At 41.8% G+C, this 17,948-nt stretch overlaps 2 protein-coding genes across 5 annotated transcripts in view; one reads left to right on the top strand and one right to left on the bottom strand.

The window, feature by feature from the left end:
• Positions 1 to 17,948, top strand: part of LOC119647878 (uncharacterized protein DDB_G0271670) — an 86,426-nt gene that overhangs the window by 12,850 nt on the left and 55,628 nt on the right. For 2 of the 4 annotated variants that reach the window (XM_038049165.1, XM_038049164.1), the window contains exons 3-4: positions 8,887 to 8,957; positions 9,042 to 10,241. In XM_038049165.1, coding sequence (XP_037905093.1) covers positions 8,887 to 8,957; positions 9,042 to 10,194 — 1,224 coding nt within the window. In that variant the 3' untranslated portion in view covers positions 10,195 to 10,241. Of the gene's footprint in view, positions 1 to 8,886; positions 8,958 to 9,041; positions 10,701 to 17,948 lie in introns of those variants that run through there. The other 2 variants (XM_038049166.1, XM_038049163.1) reach the window with 2 other exon arrangements.
• Positions 483 to 3,152, bottom strand: LOC119647879. The gene is made up of 5 exons (XM_038049167.1): positions 2,901 to 3,152; positions 2,225 to 2,842; positions 1,020 to 1,109; positions 806 to 961; positions 483 to 746 (listed from the first exon to the last, which is right to left on the bottom strand). Exons 1-5 carry the CDS (start codon positions 3,123 to 3,125, stop codon positions 693 to 695), a joined length of 1,143 nt encoding a protein of 380 aa, XP_037905095.1. The 5' UTR covers positions 3,126 to 3,152; the 3' UTR covers positions 483 to 692.

The raw sequence follows: 17,948 nt of genomic DNA, 5'->3' as shown, positions 1-17,948 counted from the left end.
ATGTCATAAAACGTGATTCTACCAGGTTTGGTGTAAATCACACTATTACTAACAAAGTTACAATAAGTGAAAGTTGTCCCTCCTTTGCAAATTCAACACTTTGAAAGTCAATATCACCTGAAAGTGAATATTCTCACATAATATATGCATATATTACATGCTATGGACTAATGGGACAAATATTATACATACTCAAATGTCTAATAAAGGAATACACAAAACCTTTCATACCTGAAGCGTCCAGCTTCCGGTTTCCCGACTTGTTTATATTTAATTTAAGTTCATTTCTGTCTACTTGCTAAATAATGCTCAATTATCACACATTCAAATTTAAAATGTTAATTTGTTAAACAGTTGATTTCATTTACGAAAGCGTTAATTTGATATAACTAAACGTTAATTTAACTTGATGAATCGTGAATTTGTCTTGCAAATGTTATAAATGAAATAACCTCAAATATTGTGATGTAAAAATTTCGCCATTGATTAATTCCATGGCTATATTTCTGAAGCGTTACTATACGTATCTTATTTTTTAAGATATGACTCTAAAATAAACACCCTATTCACCTTATAACTATTTTTCCATTGGATATGAGTGAATCAAACATAAAGCACTTTTAACGGTGGTGAAAGACTCCACTTATTTTCTTCTCCTCCGTTTTTCTTTCCTTCATGACGATAAAGATGCTTTACTCGGTAAAATTGAGAAGCATCATCAAATATGAATAAATTGTCTTGAAGATCTGTGAGTTTGGCAGAAGGATTTAGTAAAAGAAAAGCATTTATTTATTGCTAGACTTACAGTTGCAGCGGTGTTAACATTCAAATTGGCCACTCCACCAATTTGAAGCTTCATTATTCTCTGAGTTTTCATTAGAGTAAAGCATAACAGCTTTTTATTTCCGTTTGAAGTTGCATACCATGGAAATTGATAAACTATGTTGACCATTTCATCACTCTGAAAGTTAACATCTATGGAGACACAGTTTGATGTACTAAAATGGAAAGCAAATTACCATAATCTCGATAAATGTTCCGATAAGACAATAGACGAATATTTGGATAAAATTGAACAATGAAAATCCATACGCTCCTAACCAGTCGGTCTGCAAATCTTACTCAAAAGTCAAAATTTCAAACAATACCAGATGTATAAGCTTAAATTCGCTGTTTGCTCGCAGATGGCGTCAATTCGACATTTGTCAACAATTGTCAGTGCATATCATCAGCAATTTCATGTAAAAACATATTTTTTCTCTTCAATAATCATGTTCAGTTTTATTCTCGAAAAAAAGCATTTGCGTGCTTTTTTGCTCCAATTTGAAGAAATCAGCCGCTGAATTGCATCAAATGCTTGTGGAGACCTACAACGACAATGCTCTATCGGAAACAACGTGCCGAGACTGGTTCCGTCGAAAATCGGCCCGGGAAAGTTAAGTACCACGAATTGGACGCTCTTTTGGACGAGGACGATACTCAAACGCAGAAAATGCTCGCCAGGCAATGAGGTGTCTCTCAATAAGCCGTCTCCATGCATCTACGTGCAATGGGTAAGGTTCAAAAGATCGGAAAATGGGTGCCGCATGAAGCGGCGCCAAAACACATGCGAAATCTTGCTTGCCAAACACAAAAAAAGATGTTTTTGCATCGGATTGTGACTGGCGACAAGAAATGGGTTTATTTTGAGAATCCTAAACGAAAAAAATCGTGGGTTGATGCCGGCCAACCAGCGATATCTCCTGCAAGACCAAATCGTTTCGGACGGAAGACGATGCTGTGCGTTTGGTGGGACTGTTATCACCAACAACTCATCAAATTGCATCGTGGTCTGAATGAAAACGGGCGGAATATCAACAAAGACAAGAAAAGCCGATTTTCCTCCATGATAATGCTCCGAAACGCTCAACTGGGAGATAGTACCCCACGCCGCTTATTCACCAGACCTGGCCCCATCCGTCTATCATGTGTTTTCATCGATGGGCCACTCGTTCGTTGGACAGCACTGCGATTTCTACGCAGACTTCCGAAAATGGCTTGATGGCGTGGTTTGCCTCGAAAGATCAACAATTTTATTGGCATGGTATCCATAAATTACCCGAGAGGTGAAAAAATGTGTAGATAGCAAGGGCCAGGACAGGGTTTCTATAAAAAAAAGTGTTTTTCTTGAAAATAAAACAGCGGATTTAAGCTTGTACCCCTGGTATATAAAGAGGAAACTTACCGCAACGCAGCAAAATAGGCTCAGCGCCAATGACACGGAAGCTGCTCCTACGTGAACGAACACAACAAATGAATATAAACTATTAATCTCCAGGATATAATTATTCGCGTCTTGAATCATAATAACGCAGTTTTTGAAGCTCTTTTCGAAAGCACGCTTATCGACAATAGCAATCTCTTTCGCCTCATCAAATGCTGGCTTCTGGAGCTCGACCAATGTGTAAACATAAAATACGAGAGTGCAGAACATAACGTCATGCAACATATTGCCAAAATATCCAAAGAAGAGTTCTAAAAATTGGCTCATATAATTGATGATGTAGATCCTTGCAGACGCTTCACTCATCGGATGTCCTATAAACTGTATTTCAAAAAATAATTCGATTTTTTGCAGGTAGAAAAAAGAATATGCTGGGTACACTGCAACGATGAGAACGCTAATTATGCATACGGCGATAGCCCCTTTCATAGTGGTAAAGTATTTCGCAGTAGACATTTGCAGGATGTTCTTCCTTCTTGCGTTTCCTTCACTGTTGATAACGTACAATTTGCGGATAAAAACGAGGAGCCCTTCTTGACGTTTCTGAGTTGTCACTGTGGAGTATAGCTTTGCTGTACCCTAGACCATAATGGGGTGATTGTTCACAAATCACAAAAACTTAGGGAAACAAACTTACCATGACGGCTTGCATAAAAGCACCAACACACTTCATAAGCAAGGTAAAATCATGCCGGACAATGTATAATGTGTACAAAACGCTTATGCTCCCCAAAACAATTACGCTGATGCAAAGTACAATTCTCCTATTCCACACGTTATTTTTGAAGTAATCAATGCCCATTATTGCAGCAATTGTGCAAAGCCAATGACAAATCTTATCAAATTGTTCTAAATTTTCCATCGTTGTGAATTTGGCCTTTTTGCAATTCTGAAAATAACCTATGACTGATTTGTAATGTTTCTTCACCGCGTTTATATAAATCTGGGATATAATAAATTATTCATGGTGTAAATTGGCACAGTGGAGAGTAATTAAACCACTTAACGACCCTATCCAGACCCGTTAATAAATCGACGACATCAATTATTGAACAATATAATGGCGAATAATTTTGAATACTTCACAGTTTAGCACATTTTTCCATGCTAACACTTCACCAATAAAAAGAACTTGAGTATTGCATTCCAAATTTGGGCGCCTCAAGGACACGAAATTACAGTCAATCAAGTTACTGAACCGAAGGGAAGTTCTGAAAAATTATTTAGCTTGCGCTGATTTTGATCGATTGAGGGGGTATTGACCAGTGTCAGACAAAAATTCTTTGCTAGTTTACATACTGATAAAAATTACAAGAAATCGATTTCATCAGTAAGTTTATGAGAGCACATACGTACATTTATTTCGAAAATATTTGAATAAATGTGCATGCTCTAGGTCTGTCCTGATTAACGTCTCCTGTGCTGTGGAATAAATTATAATATTTGCTTTGGAGCCCCTTGATGGTTCGGTCGCCTCCGACCCAAGGCTCCTGTATTAGTGTGATGTCCATGTCTTCCTCTAGGAGAAAGATAAGCGAGGCGCACTTCGAGTGCTGCAAATTTATCTACGTTACACTCAGGATGAGCTGCTTGCGTGGGCGTCCCCGTCGGACTGTCGATCTTCATCTCCAACAATTCATTGGCGGTGTCGATTGGGTCCAGGTCGTCGTCCGAAACATTTTCAATTTTGCGTTCCTAACTCCGAACCGCACTTTCTATCTTTTCCGTAACAGAAAAGTTTGGATGTTTGTTTCGGGTTCCGTCTGTTTGATAACCACTCAGTCGTCCATGGGAATCCTGGCGTTTTAAAGGTGTAGGGATTGGACGAGCTTGTCCTTATCCATGCAGATCTTCAGCTCCTGGGAATCTCGGCGTTGGTGATGACTTTGAGCTTTGCGCTCTCCCAAGCGAAGTCCCTAGAGAATTGGCCCTCGCAAGCTATAACCTGGGAACTACGGACCACCTGACAGGAATCAAAACAGAGGATGGATCCCGTGTGTTCGCCGTTGGCGTCCAGGAGCTGCTCAATGACCCCCACAGCCTGGCCTCAACACTGGTCAGCACCTTCGAATTGCCATCTGCCAGCGCTACACGCAAGTGGCTCGTGGCCACGTCGCTGAAGGGTTTCGCTTACTTTACTCCAGAGGTTGCTTAGCGTCCGAGCTCTTGCCCACTTGTATTTTTGTTCGACCTTGTCTTGAGATCGACTGCGTTTTAGAGCGGTGGGCTTCGCAAATATGCATGGCTTTCTGGTGCTGGTTCTTAAGCAGAGCATCATTGGACGACTGACATACTTGTCGATCGTTACTTTCGAGAGATCCCCCGACGTCGAGGGTTTCAGGTAAGGAGTACAATGTTTAGTATTCGTTACATCCAGCTTGATGGCAGTGGATTCCAAGCTGGAAACCAACAGTCTGTCTGCCGTCTCGCTCCGGGAGGCACCTGCGGTTCATTTCAGCACAACGGTGCTACGGCTGGCACCGATTGTACTGCCCTCAACAGCTATTTTCGAAAATCTTATTAAAATCGATTCATTGTCTGTCACACGCACTTGTCTTCAAAGCGGTTAAACTGATCCGAACGAACTTTGGTGGAGAGATGGGAATTATGAAATCTCATGCATACAGCGGGTGACATAAATTTAGGTGTTCCATTGCGATATATGCCCAAATAAACTTACTAATAGAATATTACCAACTTTTAGAAAACTCGCCTTAAGTTTATGCTAGGACTACTAAATTGTGCACCGGCATAGAGGACAGTATCGTGCATGCGCGTGACAACAGATAATGAAAATCCGACTATTAGTGTCAAAGTTATAGGAGTTCGAACTTATTAATTTCGTGCGAATTTATCGCAATCCTAAACCATAAAATAAGATGCTGACGTCATAATTAACGAGAATAATTGACTTTCGAGTGAAATATTGAAATTCAATTCCCCCCAGCCCTTTTTAATGTTTTGTGTAAAACAAAATGTTATTAAAATCGATACACTGTCTGTCTTCTTTTTTTTGGCTGAGGGAAATCTATCCAGGATACGCATCTGGAATTTATGACACGCATGCCGGATCCTTATCCCACATTCTACCCGCGCGAGAACCGTTCTGATATTTGCTTCGCGGGGCTGTTCAGTTTTTACTGTTCCTGTTTACTCTAAACGAGCTGCTATTGCTTTGCGTGGCGTTTCACCGGTTCACCATTGCAACTACTGCGTTCCATGTTGTATTCGATTGAATTTAGCCCCGTTTCAAGCTTTCTCCTTGCGCTTTTAAATCTTGGGCAGGCGAAGAAAACCTGTCCTGCATTTTCGGCTGCATCTTCACACGTGGGGTAATCGGGCGAGTCATCTAGACCGAACCTATAGAGGTAATTCCTGTATCCACCATGTCCGGTTAAGAACTGAGTCAGATCATAACTCGTCTCACCGGGGTTCCGCATAGTCCATATACTTATATCTGGGATAAGCCTGTGTGTCCATCGCCTCTCTCCGCCTGGTCCCATGCTGTTTGCAATGCACCCAGTGACAGCTTGAAGCTTTCTGCGATTTTTTCTGATTTTCATCGCCGACGTCTAAGTTGGTACAGCATATAAGAGGACAGAGCTGACGACTCGTGATAAAAGTAATCGTCGACTGTGTTTTGGGACGCCTACATTTGGAACCATCCTTGCCAGTGTTGAGTTGATAGTTGCCGCTTTCTGCCCAGTGAGCTTTAAGTGGGGTTTACAGTTCAGCTTGGAGTCGAATGTTACTCCCAGGTATTTCAGCGATGGCTGAGAACCAACGACATGCGCCCATGCAAATTTCAACAATCTGAGTGTAATTATGCGGTGTTTCCAACGATTAATTATCTGAAATAATAAAAAACGTGTTGTTTCTTTTTCGTTGGTGTGGATATTTATTCTTGCAAATATCGATATTTCGGGAACCACTTGTTCCCTTCATCATATAATATTATAGTATATAGTATAGATTTAGACTAGTATAAATACAACTAATAAGCCTACAGATAAGCAAACTTGTTAGTACTGATGAAGGGAACAAGTGGTTCCCGAAATATCGGTGTTTGGAAGAATAAATATCCACACCAACGAAAAAGAAACAAGTTTTTTATTATTTCATAAAATTTCGACAATTTTCTGTTTACGCCGCTTTGAAAAGAGCACCAACTCCGTCTTGTGATCGGCAAGTTTCAGCACGTAGTCTTTAAGTCAAGACTTGATCGTCGTATAGTGTTATTCGCACATATCTCTATTTCGTCATGGTGATTAGATATTACGACCACTCCAACGTCATCTGCGAATCCAACGACCACGGTTTGCTTAGCTACTGGGAGCTGTAAAACGCCATCATACATTACGTTCCATAGCAAAGGACCCAGAACAGAACCCTGCGGAACTCCTACCGTTATTACATCTCTGACCTTTAGTTCGAATCATAAAGTAGCTTCTGCTGTCGGAAGTAGTCGAAGATTATATTTATATATATATTTTTACGTTTTTGTGTTTTTGCCGCGATAAGCGCTTCGATGATATAGTTCCATTGTCATCAGTGCGTCGTAGGCTTTTCTGGCTAGCTTAAAAACCAGTTCGGTAGCATCAACCGGTGATCGAGCCTTCCGGAAGCCAAATTGCCTATTTGATAAATAACCGTCACTATAAATTAATGGATATAGATTACTCCGTCGAGGACCTTCCCTATTCTATTTAGAAGACATGTAGGTCGATGTCGGTCGGTTGGTTCACTTATTGCTTACCTGTCTTCGGCATCAATACAAGCTTTTTGTATTTTCCACTCTGCGGGGAAGGATTCTTCTTTTAGGTAGTCTGTAAACACCCGTGCGAATATGCCTGGTGCCATTCTTATTTCCAGTTTCAGCGCCTTGTTGGGGATTCGATTAATGCCGGGGGCTGCGGTTTCCCGGACGTTTTTCATTGCGTCCAAGAGTTCGTCTGTGGTTATTGGAGAGATGTCTTCGGCGCTCATTGGTATCATTGTGAAGATTGTTTCCGGATGTCGAGACTATCTCCCACAATAATCTAGGGCACATAATAGGAGGGGACACTCTGCCTTTTATTGCCGACTTAACCGACTTGTACCCTCCTCCCCATGGATCGGAGTTTGCCTCATCACAGAGTCGCTTGAAGCATTAATTTGATTGAATTGATGATGATGATCTTTGGCGTCTCTCGCCAGTCTATCTAGCATTTTGCAATACTCTGGTAATGTCATATTTGGGGCGGCATAGCAGCTGTAAATGTCGAGGTCATCGATCTTAACCCTTTCAAAATCGTGTTCGCGATTACCGCAGCACTTATGTCTGTTTCCGAAACGCCGTGATGGAGGCTTTTGTATTGTTCGCAGTCAATTGCAACATCGATTCCCTCTTCATACACTTTCTGTGCTAGGAGATTCTGGGTGGCTTGGCAGTGATTAAATTCAGCTGGATGATTCTCATTTACGTAGGGTACTTAAAGCGATCCTGTAGGCTGAACACCTGGTATTACTCGTTATGTGGTTGCAATTGCGATGTTCGATTTCCCTGCATAGAAGGCAATAAGGGTTTTTACTGTAGTCCTTCCCCAATGATTGGATTGGAGTTTGGATTTATCAGTGGTTCTATTGCAATCCTTCGCTATATGTCCAAACCTGAGGCATTTAAAATTTTTTACTGGAATTTCCTCGCGTAGTCTTCACACGATCCATCCGATGCGGATTTTATCTGCAGACAGTGCTTTTCTAGCTGAAGTCACAAACATAGTAGGGGTCGCTGCCTGTGTTCTACCGTACGCTCTCCTTAGGTTCTTGATGTCCATTTCCTGCAAGTCCTCCAGTTTCAATTGGTGTTTGAACACTGCACAAATTTCCTCCTTTGTGGGGTCCTCGTCAAGATCTTTATACTGTCGCAACCATTGTTTAACTTAGGCAGACGGTCGCTTGCTCAATATTGAAGCCTCAATATTCCTTTGTAGGTCGTCGTGATCCTTTTCAGGACAATGGAATTTTTTAACTATGTGCACACGGAACTGTCATGCACTCAACGCTCCTCACATAGGGTAACAAAAAACTCTATACCTGAAGCGTCAAGCTTCTGGTTTCCCGATTTGTTTAATAATTGAATCCATGGCTTGGTTAAGTGAGTAGTCCGGCAAGGATGTCCACCCTGGCTAGCCCGGCCACCAGAGTAAAGGTCTTATTTGAAACTGAAGTTTCCCAAGGTATTCAGAGTTCGCATAAGAGCAAGCTTCGCATTGGTCACGCAGCCCTCGGCGTATGCTGTTCCACCTTGGCTTGAGGTCCTATTATCACCTTCTCATGTGCGGAGAGGAGTATCCCCGGGCTGTTGCTTCGGCTTATTCCCCCGTCAGGACCACTTGCCCCTAGCAGACAAGCAGATCCACGTCAGTTGGATGCGCCTACTACAGCCTGTCCTGTCCGAAGCAGGTTTCCAGCGGCCACCGTGAGGAGGTTGTGTGAGGATTTGGCGAATTATGCAACTTTCATCCGAAGCATAATCAGACCAGGCCGACTAAATATATTCATTTTTCCTCTTCCCTGTTTCAAAATAATAATTCATCCTTGTTATATCATTTTAATTTATGTGTCATTCTTCTGCTTTTTAGGAACGCCGGGCTATGATTGAGTTAATGTGCGATTTCGTAGAAGCTATGAATCCTGATCTCAAGTTAAACAGGTAATTATAATTTTCAAGAAGAAATTTTAAGGACCCCTTCAGGAATCCGTTGACTTATTTTGCAATTTACCTTGAAATTTACAGAAACGCTGTTATTCTCAAAGATCGTGATATATCGGGGGAGCTAAAAGATGTTTGGAATGCAGTACAAGCGCAACGTGATCGCGAGCGTGAAGAGCAAATGATGCAACAGCACAATCATGTACCGCCGCCACAACAAATGTTTTTTCCCCAAAAACATGAGTCCTCCCCGCAAAACGCCCAACAGAACGCATCGCAAAAAGTCCCACAAACATCACAAAACTCATCGCAAAAAATCTCACAAACATCATCGCCGACAAACCCACAAAACCCATCAAACATAAATGCTTCTGACAATAAGGTGACATACATGGAATTCGGACCCGAGACAGCTTTGTCTCAGAATTCTAATTCTACGGAACCTAATTCATCAGACAACACCAATCCACCAAATACGGTGGCACAAAGTGCAATTAACAATAATAATGCAAATAACGTAAAAAATAGTGTGAATGATGTTAGAGAAAAGATGGATGTCGTAGTTGTGGAAGACTCAAAAAATGGATTAGATCAAACTGATTCGTCGAAATCATTGAAAATTGGTGCTAAGGATCAAATGACAAATAATACGGCGAACAATGGGGGTCGAAATAGTAAGAGTCAGAACGGTGCCTCCCCGACAAATGAATCTCAGTCAACGGCCATAACATTACCTGGTTCGGAAATCGCGCTCGGAAAATCTGCAGAGGCCACATCAACTGCAACGAGTCCAGTTTCATCGACCCCCACCTCGGCCTCGTCTACCACCACAAACTCGTCTTCATCGTCGACTGCCTGCACCACGACCTCAACAACTACGAAAAAGGAGAAATTAGGTGGATTCCTTCCGAACAGTTGCATATTCCCACGCTTTAAAAATAAGAATAAAGATAAAAACAAGGAAAAAGATAAGGACAAGGAGAAAGATAAAGATAAAGAGAAGTCATCTAATCACAGTTCTAAAGAGAAGACACTTCTCAACTCGTTGAAGAAAACAACAACTGCCGCTACAAACGCTTTTACCAAGTCGCAAACGCACCACGAAGACTCTACATCGAATGCCGTCAAAAACTGCTTGAATCTGGAAGCGGAAATGGAAAAGATTGATCTCAACAAAATGGACACTCCACATGCTAATGACGTTCTCATTAAGGTTGCCACGCCTGCAGCTAAATGAAAAAAACTTCTTCAATCGATTGTGGATTATGGATAAGAGTTAATAAGGTTTGCATAACCTGCCAATGATTTTTTTAAGTGTGTTCTGTCTCGATCGGTTTGGAAGTCTACACTGAAGTCTGATGGCTCAAGGAGTATTCACTTGTTCATAGATTTGCAAATACGAAACGTATTGCTTTGTATCCGGCCTTAAGATATTTATTTGCTTTTTATACAAATTAACGAAGAATCATTTGATATTTCGATCGGGAGCAGAATGCACTTAACGATACCAACGATTTGTTCCTTGAAACCCTATCAATTATGGATGTGGCTACATTTTACATGTATTTTTCTTTTTGCGCTTTATTTTTCGGTTTGATGTAGTATTTAATAAGGAAACAGTTTGATCGTCAATTTTTCCACTGGAAACTTTTATACAATTTTTTCTTATACAAGATGAAAGTTGTCTGAGGGAAACGTCTAGCGATTTAAATTCATTTCTAACGATGAGAACTCAGAATGTAATTGCCATTTTTTATACCGTGTGCCATTACATGAGTTTGGAAAGGGGCTGGATGCAGTTGAAAGTTTACAATTGTAATCGTAAAATGTATCTTTTGAGAATTTGATCTAGTATCTGCCAGGCCTCCGCTTTGTTGATCCCCCGGAATAATCTGATGGGTTCGAAACTATATTCAGTCACCAGCCTTTCCAAGCTCATCGAATTTACAGCGATCCGTTTTAGCACAAAGTTGGTAACATCGTATTGATCATCCTCCGCAATAATTAAACACTCGATCCATGACAGCAGACTTTCTAATAAAATAGATAAATGAACGCGACAGAAGTCGCATCATCTTACAATCGACTGGACAACCGACTACCCCTCTCAATGTTTTGCATAAAGTTCAATTGGTGCTTTTTCTGATAAATTATTGTAAATTTTCGAAAGCAATTTCTACAGAACGTTTAAATCTTTTTTTGATTTTTATATACCACAAAGTATTTTACGATATATATTTTCATTTTTGATATATATTATACATAAAGTTAGCGCTTAAATGAAAGTAGAAGATAAGGCTAGACCTACTTATAGCGAATTGGCAAAATGCAATCAAAAATAAGTAAATTTTTGATATAGGTTTTGTTGTGTGATTATTTTTTCTAAGAGAGTAAGTCTAAATACAATTTCGATTCGCCTACAACGAACAAAATGTTGAACCGAACACTTCTAGTTGGATAAGATTTCATTATCATTCATTTTCGCCTGTGTATATTTTTTTTTTATTAAACGTACATTGTCGAATGAAAAGTTTACAATAATTTCAATCATGAGCATTTCTTTAAATTTCGGACAAAGTGAATTAAATTTTAAACAGTAAAACGGAAAATCTCCGTTCACATTTCTTAATATATTAGGAGCGATGCGATATCCTGATATGATGACGCTATTTTCAGAGGTGGAAATGTCCCAGTTTTGATTGCACTTCAGTAAGTGTACGGTAAAATGAGCTTGGGGAGCATATTTCTGCAAAATGTCCAAGTCCTGATTTCATCCTGTACAGTGTCTCGTACCAATGTTGGATTTGTTCCAGCCATCCGAAAGCTAACTGGGTAAGAACTGGGTTAAGAAGTCAGTGTGGATTCGGCTCAGATCTATGAACTTGTACCAAACCGACATTCCCAGATTCCCTCGAAATGTGGACTTCCTGGCGGAATAAACTTCCATTCTACGAGGGGGACCCCCAAAAAAAACCGGGAATTTCGTCATAACTTCTTTATTTCCCAATCATTTTACACCAAATTTTGATCACCTTCAAAATATTCGCCTTTGACTACAATGCACTTCTCCAAACGATTCTTCAATTATTGAAAACATTTTTTAAATTCACTCATCGGGATGTCCGTTAAGCCTTCCAGCGATTTTTGTTTCATCTCCTCCACAGTGGCAAAAGCTTTCCTTTCATATTCCTTTTGATTCTGGGAAATAAAAAGAAGTCACAAGGGGCTAGATACGGTGAGTATGAGGGTGGGGAGGGGTCAAAAATTGCTTCACGGAAAGGGCGGTGTGGGTCGGCGCGTTGACATGATGGAAGAACCAGTCGCCTGTGCGTCAAAGATCTGTCCTTTTCTTTTCAAAACCTCCAAATAGAATTTCTGGTTGACAGTTTGACCCGGTGCCCGGGCAACCCTATCGGCCAAACCAAAACCAAGTGGTCGAGGAGAACCTCCATAGTGGTGGCACCGGGAGACGCTGTAATCACTTTGGTTTGCCGGCCGTGATTCAGTAGGTGAATGCTCCAAAGGCCTAATCAGGGCGATCAGACTCGAGTCTGCACGGGGACTCATCTGAAATGGCAAATTGGTCACGAAACCTTACCAGGGGTATACTGGTACCATGGGAACTGGGAAAGCCCCTGGACTCACATACTTCGGGTGAACTCCTGTTGTATGTGAGGACAGCTCCGTTATTTGCGGTTGGTCCCCCTAGTGGGAGTTTTATGGTGGTTGTGGTTATGCTCAAGCGAGAAGAGACCTTCAGGCCTCGACGTGGTGTTGCGTATCAACACGGGTGCCGTACTCCATAGTTCGGTAGAGATTTAAGTAATTCTTGCATCCACCAGTATGAATGCTAAGCCATGCACTTGGTATAGACTGGTACCGTTGTTGCTTGTCTCAGCGGGGCTCTGTCTGTGGTCACAAAATCAATCCGTGTCTTAAGAGGACCTTAAGTATTTATTTAATTTTATTTTTGAATTTAACTTTATTAATTAAACACTTTGTTAATTGACATTGTAGTGGGGTAGTCGTACTAAAACTGCATTCAAATCTCTAAGAGAGAAAAATTACAAACGATATTTTTAATTTTAAGTCACGAGTTCAGAGCCACGGTTGGATACCTCATTTCCAAAACGTTAGAGGCAGAAGAGAGGTCTCGCTTCCCTTGTTTCTTTTCTGCCCCTAACTCATGGCACACTTTTCTCGCCGGTCCTCCACTCCCGTGGCGTGCTACGCAAAGTGGATAGATCCGCGCCATCTATTCGCTCGCACTCGCAACATTCGAAATAAATTTCGAATGCCGCGAATCCTGCCGCGCCACATCACTTCCCTTGTTTCTTTTCTGCCCCTAACTCATGGCACACTTTTCTCGCCGGTCCTCCACTCCCGTGGCGTGCTACGCAAAGTGGATAGATCCGCGCCATCTATTCGCTCGCACTCGCAACATTCGAAATAAATTTCGAATGCCGCGAATCCTGCCGCGCCACATACTTCCCTTGTTTCTTTTCTGCCCCTAACTCATGGCACACTTTTCTCGCCGGTCCTCCACTCCCGTGGCGTGCTACGCAAAGTGGATAGATCCGCGCCATCTATTCGCTCGCACTCGCAACATTCGAAATAAATTTCGAATGCCGCGAATCCTGCCGCGCCACATCACTCCGCCCCCAGATGAAACCTAGGGGTTTCGGCGACTGATCCCCGAACTTCGTTCGCCGTTAATCCACAAAGCGGACACGACGTTGCTTCGGGGCGCACGCGGGTTTCAGCCTGGACAAAGAGACCGCCTTTTTGGTGACCCCGATATTAAAAAAGTAACAAATTGTCCGCCATCGCCGCCATTGGTGAAGTTCTATTAACGACAAAATTCGTCCGAGCAACACGGCAGAAATAGAATTTCCAAAGACTGAGAAATCCATCAAAAACATCAGTAGACCGTACGGCAAGCGATTTTCACGCGTTCGCATCTACAGTTGAGTGTGGAGTGCCGTTGTAAACATCACGAAAACGTGTCGCATCTCCACATCCCGAGTTCAGAGCCACGGTTGGATACCTCATTTCCAAAACGTTAGAGGCAGAAGAGAGGTCTCGCTTCCCTTGTTTCTTTTCTGCCCCTAACTCATGGCACACTTTTCTCGCCGGTCCTCCACTCCCGTGGCGTGCTACGCAAAGTGGATAGATCCGCGCCATCTATTCGCTCGCATTCGCAACATTCGAAATAAATTTCAAATGCCGCGAATCCTGCCGCGCCACAGACCGTAGGATTAAGTTTCACGACAGGTGCCTACGTAAAACACCATGGGCTTCACTTGACAGTTTGTCCCGGGGGAACGAACTCCGCGTGCACAACACCTCTGCAATCGAAGAAACAAATGAGCATTGTCTTTATGTTTCACCTCACTTGGCGAGTTTTTTTGGGACGAGGAGAGCCAGCTCTTCCACTGGCTTGATTGCTTCTTTGTTTCGGGGTCGTATCCATAGCACCACGATTCATCACCAATAATCATCTTGGAAAACAAATTCAGGGTCCTCTTCGAGCTGATTTTGAAGCTCAAAACATGCCTGAAGTCGACGCTCCCTTTGCTCGTCTGTGAGAAGGCGCGGGTCGAATCTGCCTGCAAAACTTCTCATGTGCAAATTTTCGGATAAAATTCTCTGAATTGAACTCCATGACATTCCCGACATCTCACAGAGTTGATCAATGATTCGGCGACGGTCTTCACGAACGAGGGCATTTATTTTGTCGACGTTTTCATCAGTTCTTGACGTTGAGGGGCGTCCTGAACGAAGTTGGTTTTCAATAGACATTTCTCCATTTTTAAAGCGTGAAAACCAATCGTAAACTCTGGTTTTACTTAATGCAGTATCCCCATAAACAGTCTTAAGCATTACAATAGTTTCCGCGGCCGATTTCTCCAACAGGAAACAAAATTTCACAGCCGCGCGTTGTTCTCGACAATCTGCCATTACGTTTTCGCCGAAATGTAAAAAGTTGTTTTACTAAAAAAAATCTCACAGGCGAACCGATGCACTCACAGCGACACAACTTCGCAGACTGACGCAGGTGGCGTAACACTAACGGACATAAGGTCAAACAATAGGTTCCCCCATTCTCCCTTCCCACCACAACGTAATTCCCGGAACTTATGGGTCTCCCCTCGTATGTTGTTAATAGCAAGCGTTCCTTCTGTTTCAATCATTTTTGGGGGTGAGTAAAATTATTTTTATTTTCGAAAATTGTGGGCTTTTGTTTTATTGTGGATAACAGTTGATATCTCTTCAGTAGAAAAGAGCATAGATTTTCGACGGATGTGAAATCTTTGTTGGTGCCCAAATTTTCTTCGAATAATCTGAGTGTTTCAGTGTCGAATTTTCGCATGATAATACGAATTATGATGGGATCTCAATGGCTAGTCGCGTACCCCAAATTTTGTAGACCGGCAAGGCAGTTTCTGATTGTATTGTACATGGATATGACATCGTTTGTGGATCTATAATCCAGCTTTTTAATGTCCAGTATTGAATCTAGGTATTCGGTAGCCACCTGCCGAGGGTTGGAGAAACGTTCTTCCAGAATAAGAAGCGCAGCTTCGTAATTGCTACTTGTGAGCCGGAGATGTGCCACGGCTTCTTTCGCTTCTCCTCGAAGATAACCCAGCAAGTATTGTAATTTTTGGATATTTTTTAGAGTTCTATTCTCGTGAATGACTGATTTGAATAATTCAATGAATTGGTTCCATTCTTTACTAAGACCGGTAAAGAGTGGTATCTGGATTGCTGGGAGTTTCGGTAAGTCTTCACTTAAGTAATAGCGCTGATTTTCATTGGCAGACGGAGTAACTGCCGTTGAAAGACCTTCCGGTCCAAGGCTAGTTGGAATTTTCGTCGGTAACTGATACTGATCTTTTTCCATTAGGTCTTTAAATGAGGCGAACTTGGCTTCCACCTCCTTGTATAATTCGAAGTATGGATCTTCTGGATCCAATAAGAGGAGAAGCTGTTGATGATTCGAGCGAAATATCGAAACAAGCTCGTTAAGCCTGTTGATTTTCCTCGAATAGTATTCGTCAGTTTTACGCGAAGGGCCATCCTTCTTATAATTTCTTTCTATGATTTCTCCTTCTTTCGCGATGTCCTGCTGGTGTTTTAGTAATACTTCCGCCACTTCTCCGCTATTTTTGAGGGTTCGATTGACCTCTCGTTTGGTAGGCTCGACGGACCAATTGTTGGTTGAATCCCACCAGAACTAGGTCCTGATGTAGACTTGAAGGGAGCCATAGCTTTATTGATAGTGTCTACGATGTGGGTCGTAAGCCTTTCAGAACTTAAATGATCGATCGGTGTTATGTCATCTTGTATTTCAAGACCTTGAGACTTGAATTTATTATTCATGAACTTAACTACTTTGAAGTTGAGATCTGCCCAAGCGTTCCTGGGGCTTTCACGACACACCTGATCCCAATTTTCGGCATTTGAATAGTGCACGTGTCGATTAAAGAAGCTAGATAATCCGAACGTAATGTGCGAATGAAGAGATGTCTTGGACAAGGTACTGAAGGGAATGTTATCTCTGGAGATGGTTTAACAAATGAGGCTTCCCTCGAGAGACTTGGAGTGAGTGGGTCACACGAGTCCTGAGGAGTCGAAGGTCGTTCTGGAGACAGAGATTCCTGACGACTAATTGAAGGGGATGAGTTGTTGCCTTTTGTCTGATGAATTTCCTCATTGGAATGAAGGGAGGGAACAGGGGCCACGCTCAAATTAGTAGGGCTTTTGATCGTGAAGGAGGCCTGTACTACTTGTGCTTTAGTAAAATTCTCCCAGTCTTCTCCAACATATTTAAGAATCAATCGTGACAAATCTTCATCTCTCCTCTTTAAGTCTTTCATATAAAATTTTTCTCTAAACTTTACAACGCGACTCGGTTTGCATATTAGATTACTTACTACATACTTCGCAACGAAATCCCTTTTCTGTGGGCTACAAGCTCTGTCGCCCATACACCTGTTGATGTATGCTAGCAGAAGATCTTCTATCTTCTGGGTTTCCTTGATGGAAAGATTCTTTTTTGACTCGGACATTATATCTGTATATCCATAGGTCGCTGGTTCATATCCGGCTCGACGGACCAATTGTTGGGTAGCTTATAGAACGACCGCTCCAGTCGTTGTATAATCTAACTTAAGGAAAGCGATAGGATCCAATTGTAGTAGGATCAAATCACTTGTGGGTAAAGGGAGTGAGGAACCTTTGTGTAAATATTTGAATTATAGAAAAGACTGTTGTTTCTATATCAACGTTATAATCTCACTGGAACGTTATGATAAATTGAAATATGCTAACTTTAAATTTTTTCTAGACGAAATGTGAAACCGGAATGTTGCAATTGATGGTAGTATATTTGAAAATTTATCGATTAAATTTTGAATATGATTATTTTATATTGATATTATAAAATATTGGTACAATGTTGAATGGATTCAACAGGTTGCTTCCTTCAAAAGTTTATCTACTCCGACGAAATTGGTACCATTGTCGCTAGTATCGTGTAGTGTATATCTCTTCTTGCTATAAATGTTCTTACGGCCGCAATGCAGGCCTTTGATGCCAAGTCACTCACCAACTCGAGATGTATGGCTTTTGTGGATAGGCAAATAAACACAGCAATATAGGCCTTTGTGGTTTTGGCACCTCGTCCGCTGCTCCATTTAATAATTATGGGACCGGCGTAATCTATACCCGTTCGAGCGAAGGGCTTTCCTGGTCGAACTCGCTCCTGTGGTAGTTGGCCCATCATTTGATGACTCGGGCTTGCGTTAACCTTATAGCACGTCACGCATATCTTGATAACTGACTTGACTGCCGTGGCTCCATCTGCAATCAAAAATTTCGTACGAATCGTAGCAGAATTAACTGCTATCCTCCATGTAGGGTGAGATGGTGGTAATGTTTGATGATCAAGTTGGCTAGGTGCCCCCGTGATAAAATCATTTGATG

The sequence above is a fragment of the Hermetia illucens genome, chromosome 2, assembly GCF_905115235.1.
Source record: "Hermetia illucens chromosome 2, iHerIll2.2.curated.20191125, whole genome shotgun sequence".
Classification (NCBI taxonomy): Eukaryota; Metazoa; Arthropoda; class Insecta; order Diptera; family Stratiomyidae; genus Hermetia; species Hermetia illucens.
Note: the sequence above shows the minus strand (reverse complement) of the source record. Positions and strands in the feature narration are given on the sequence as shown.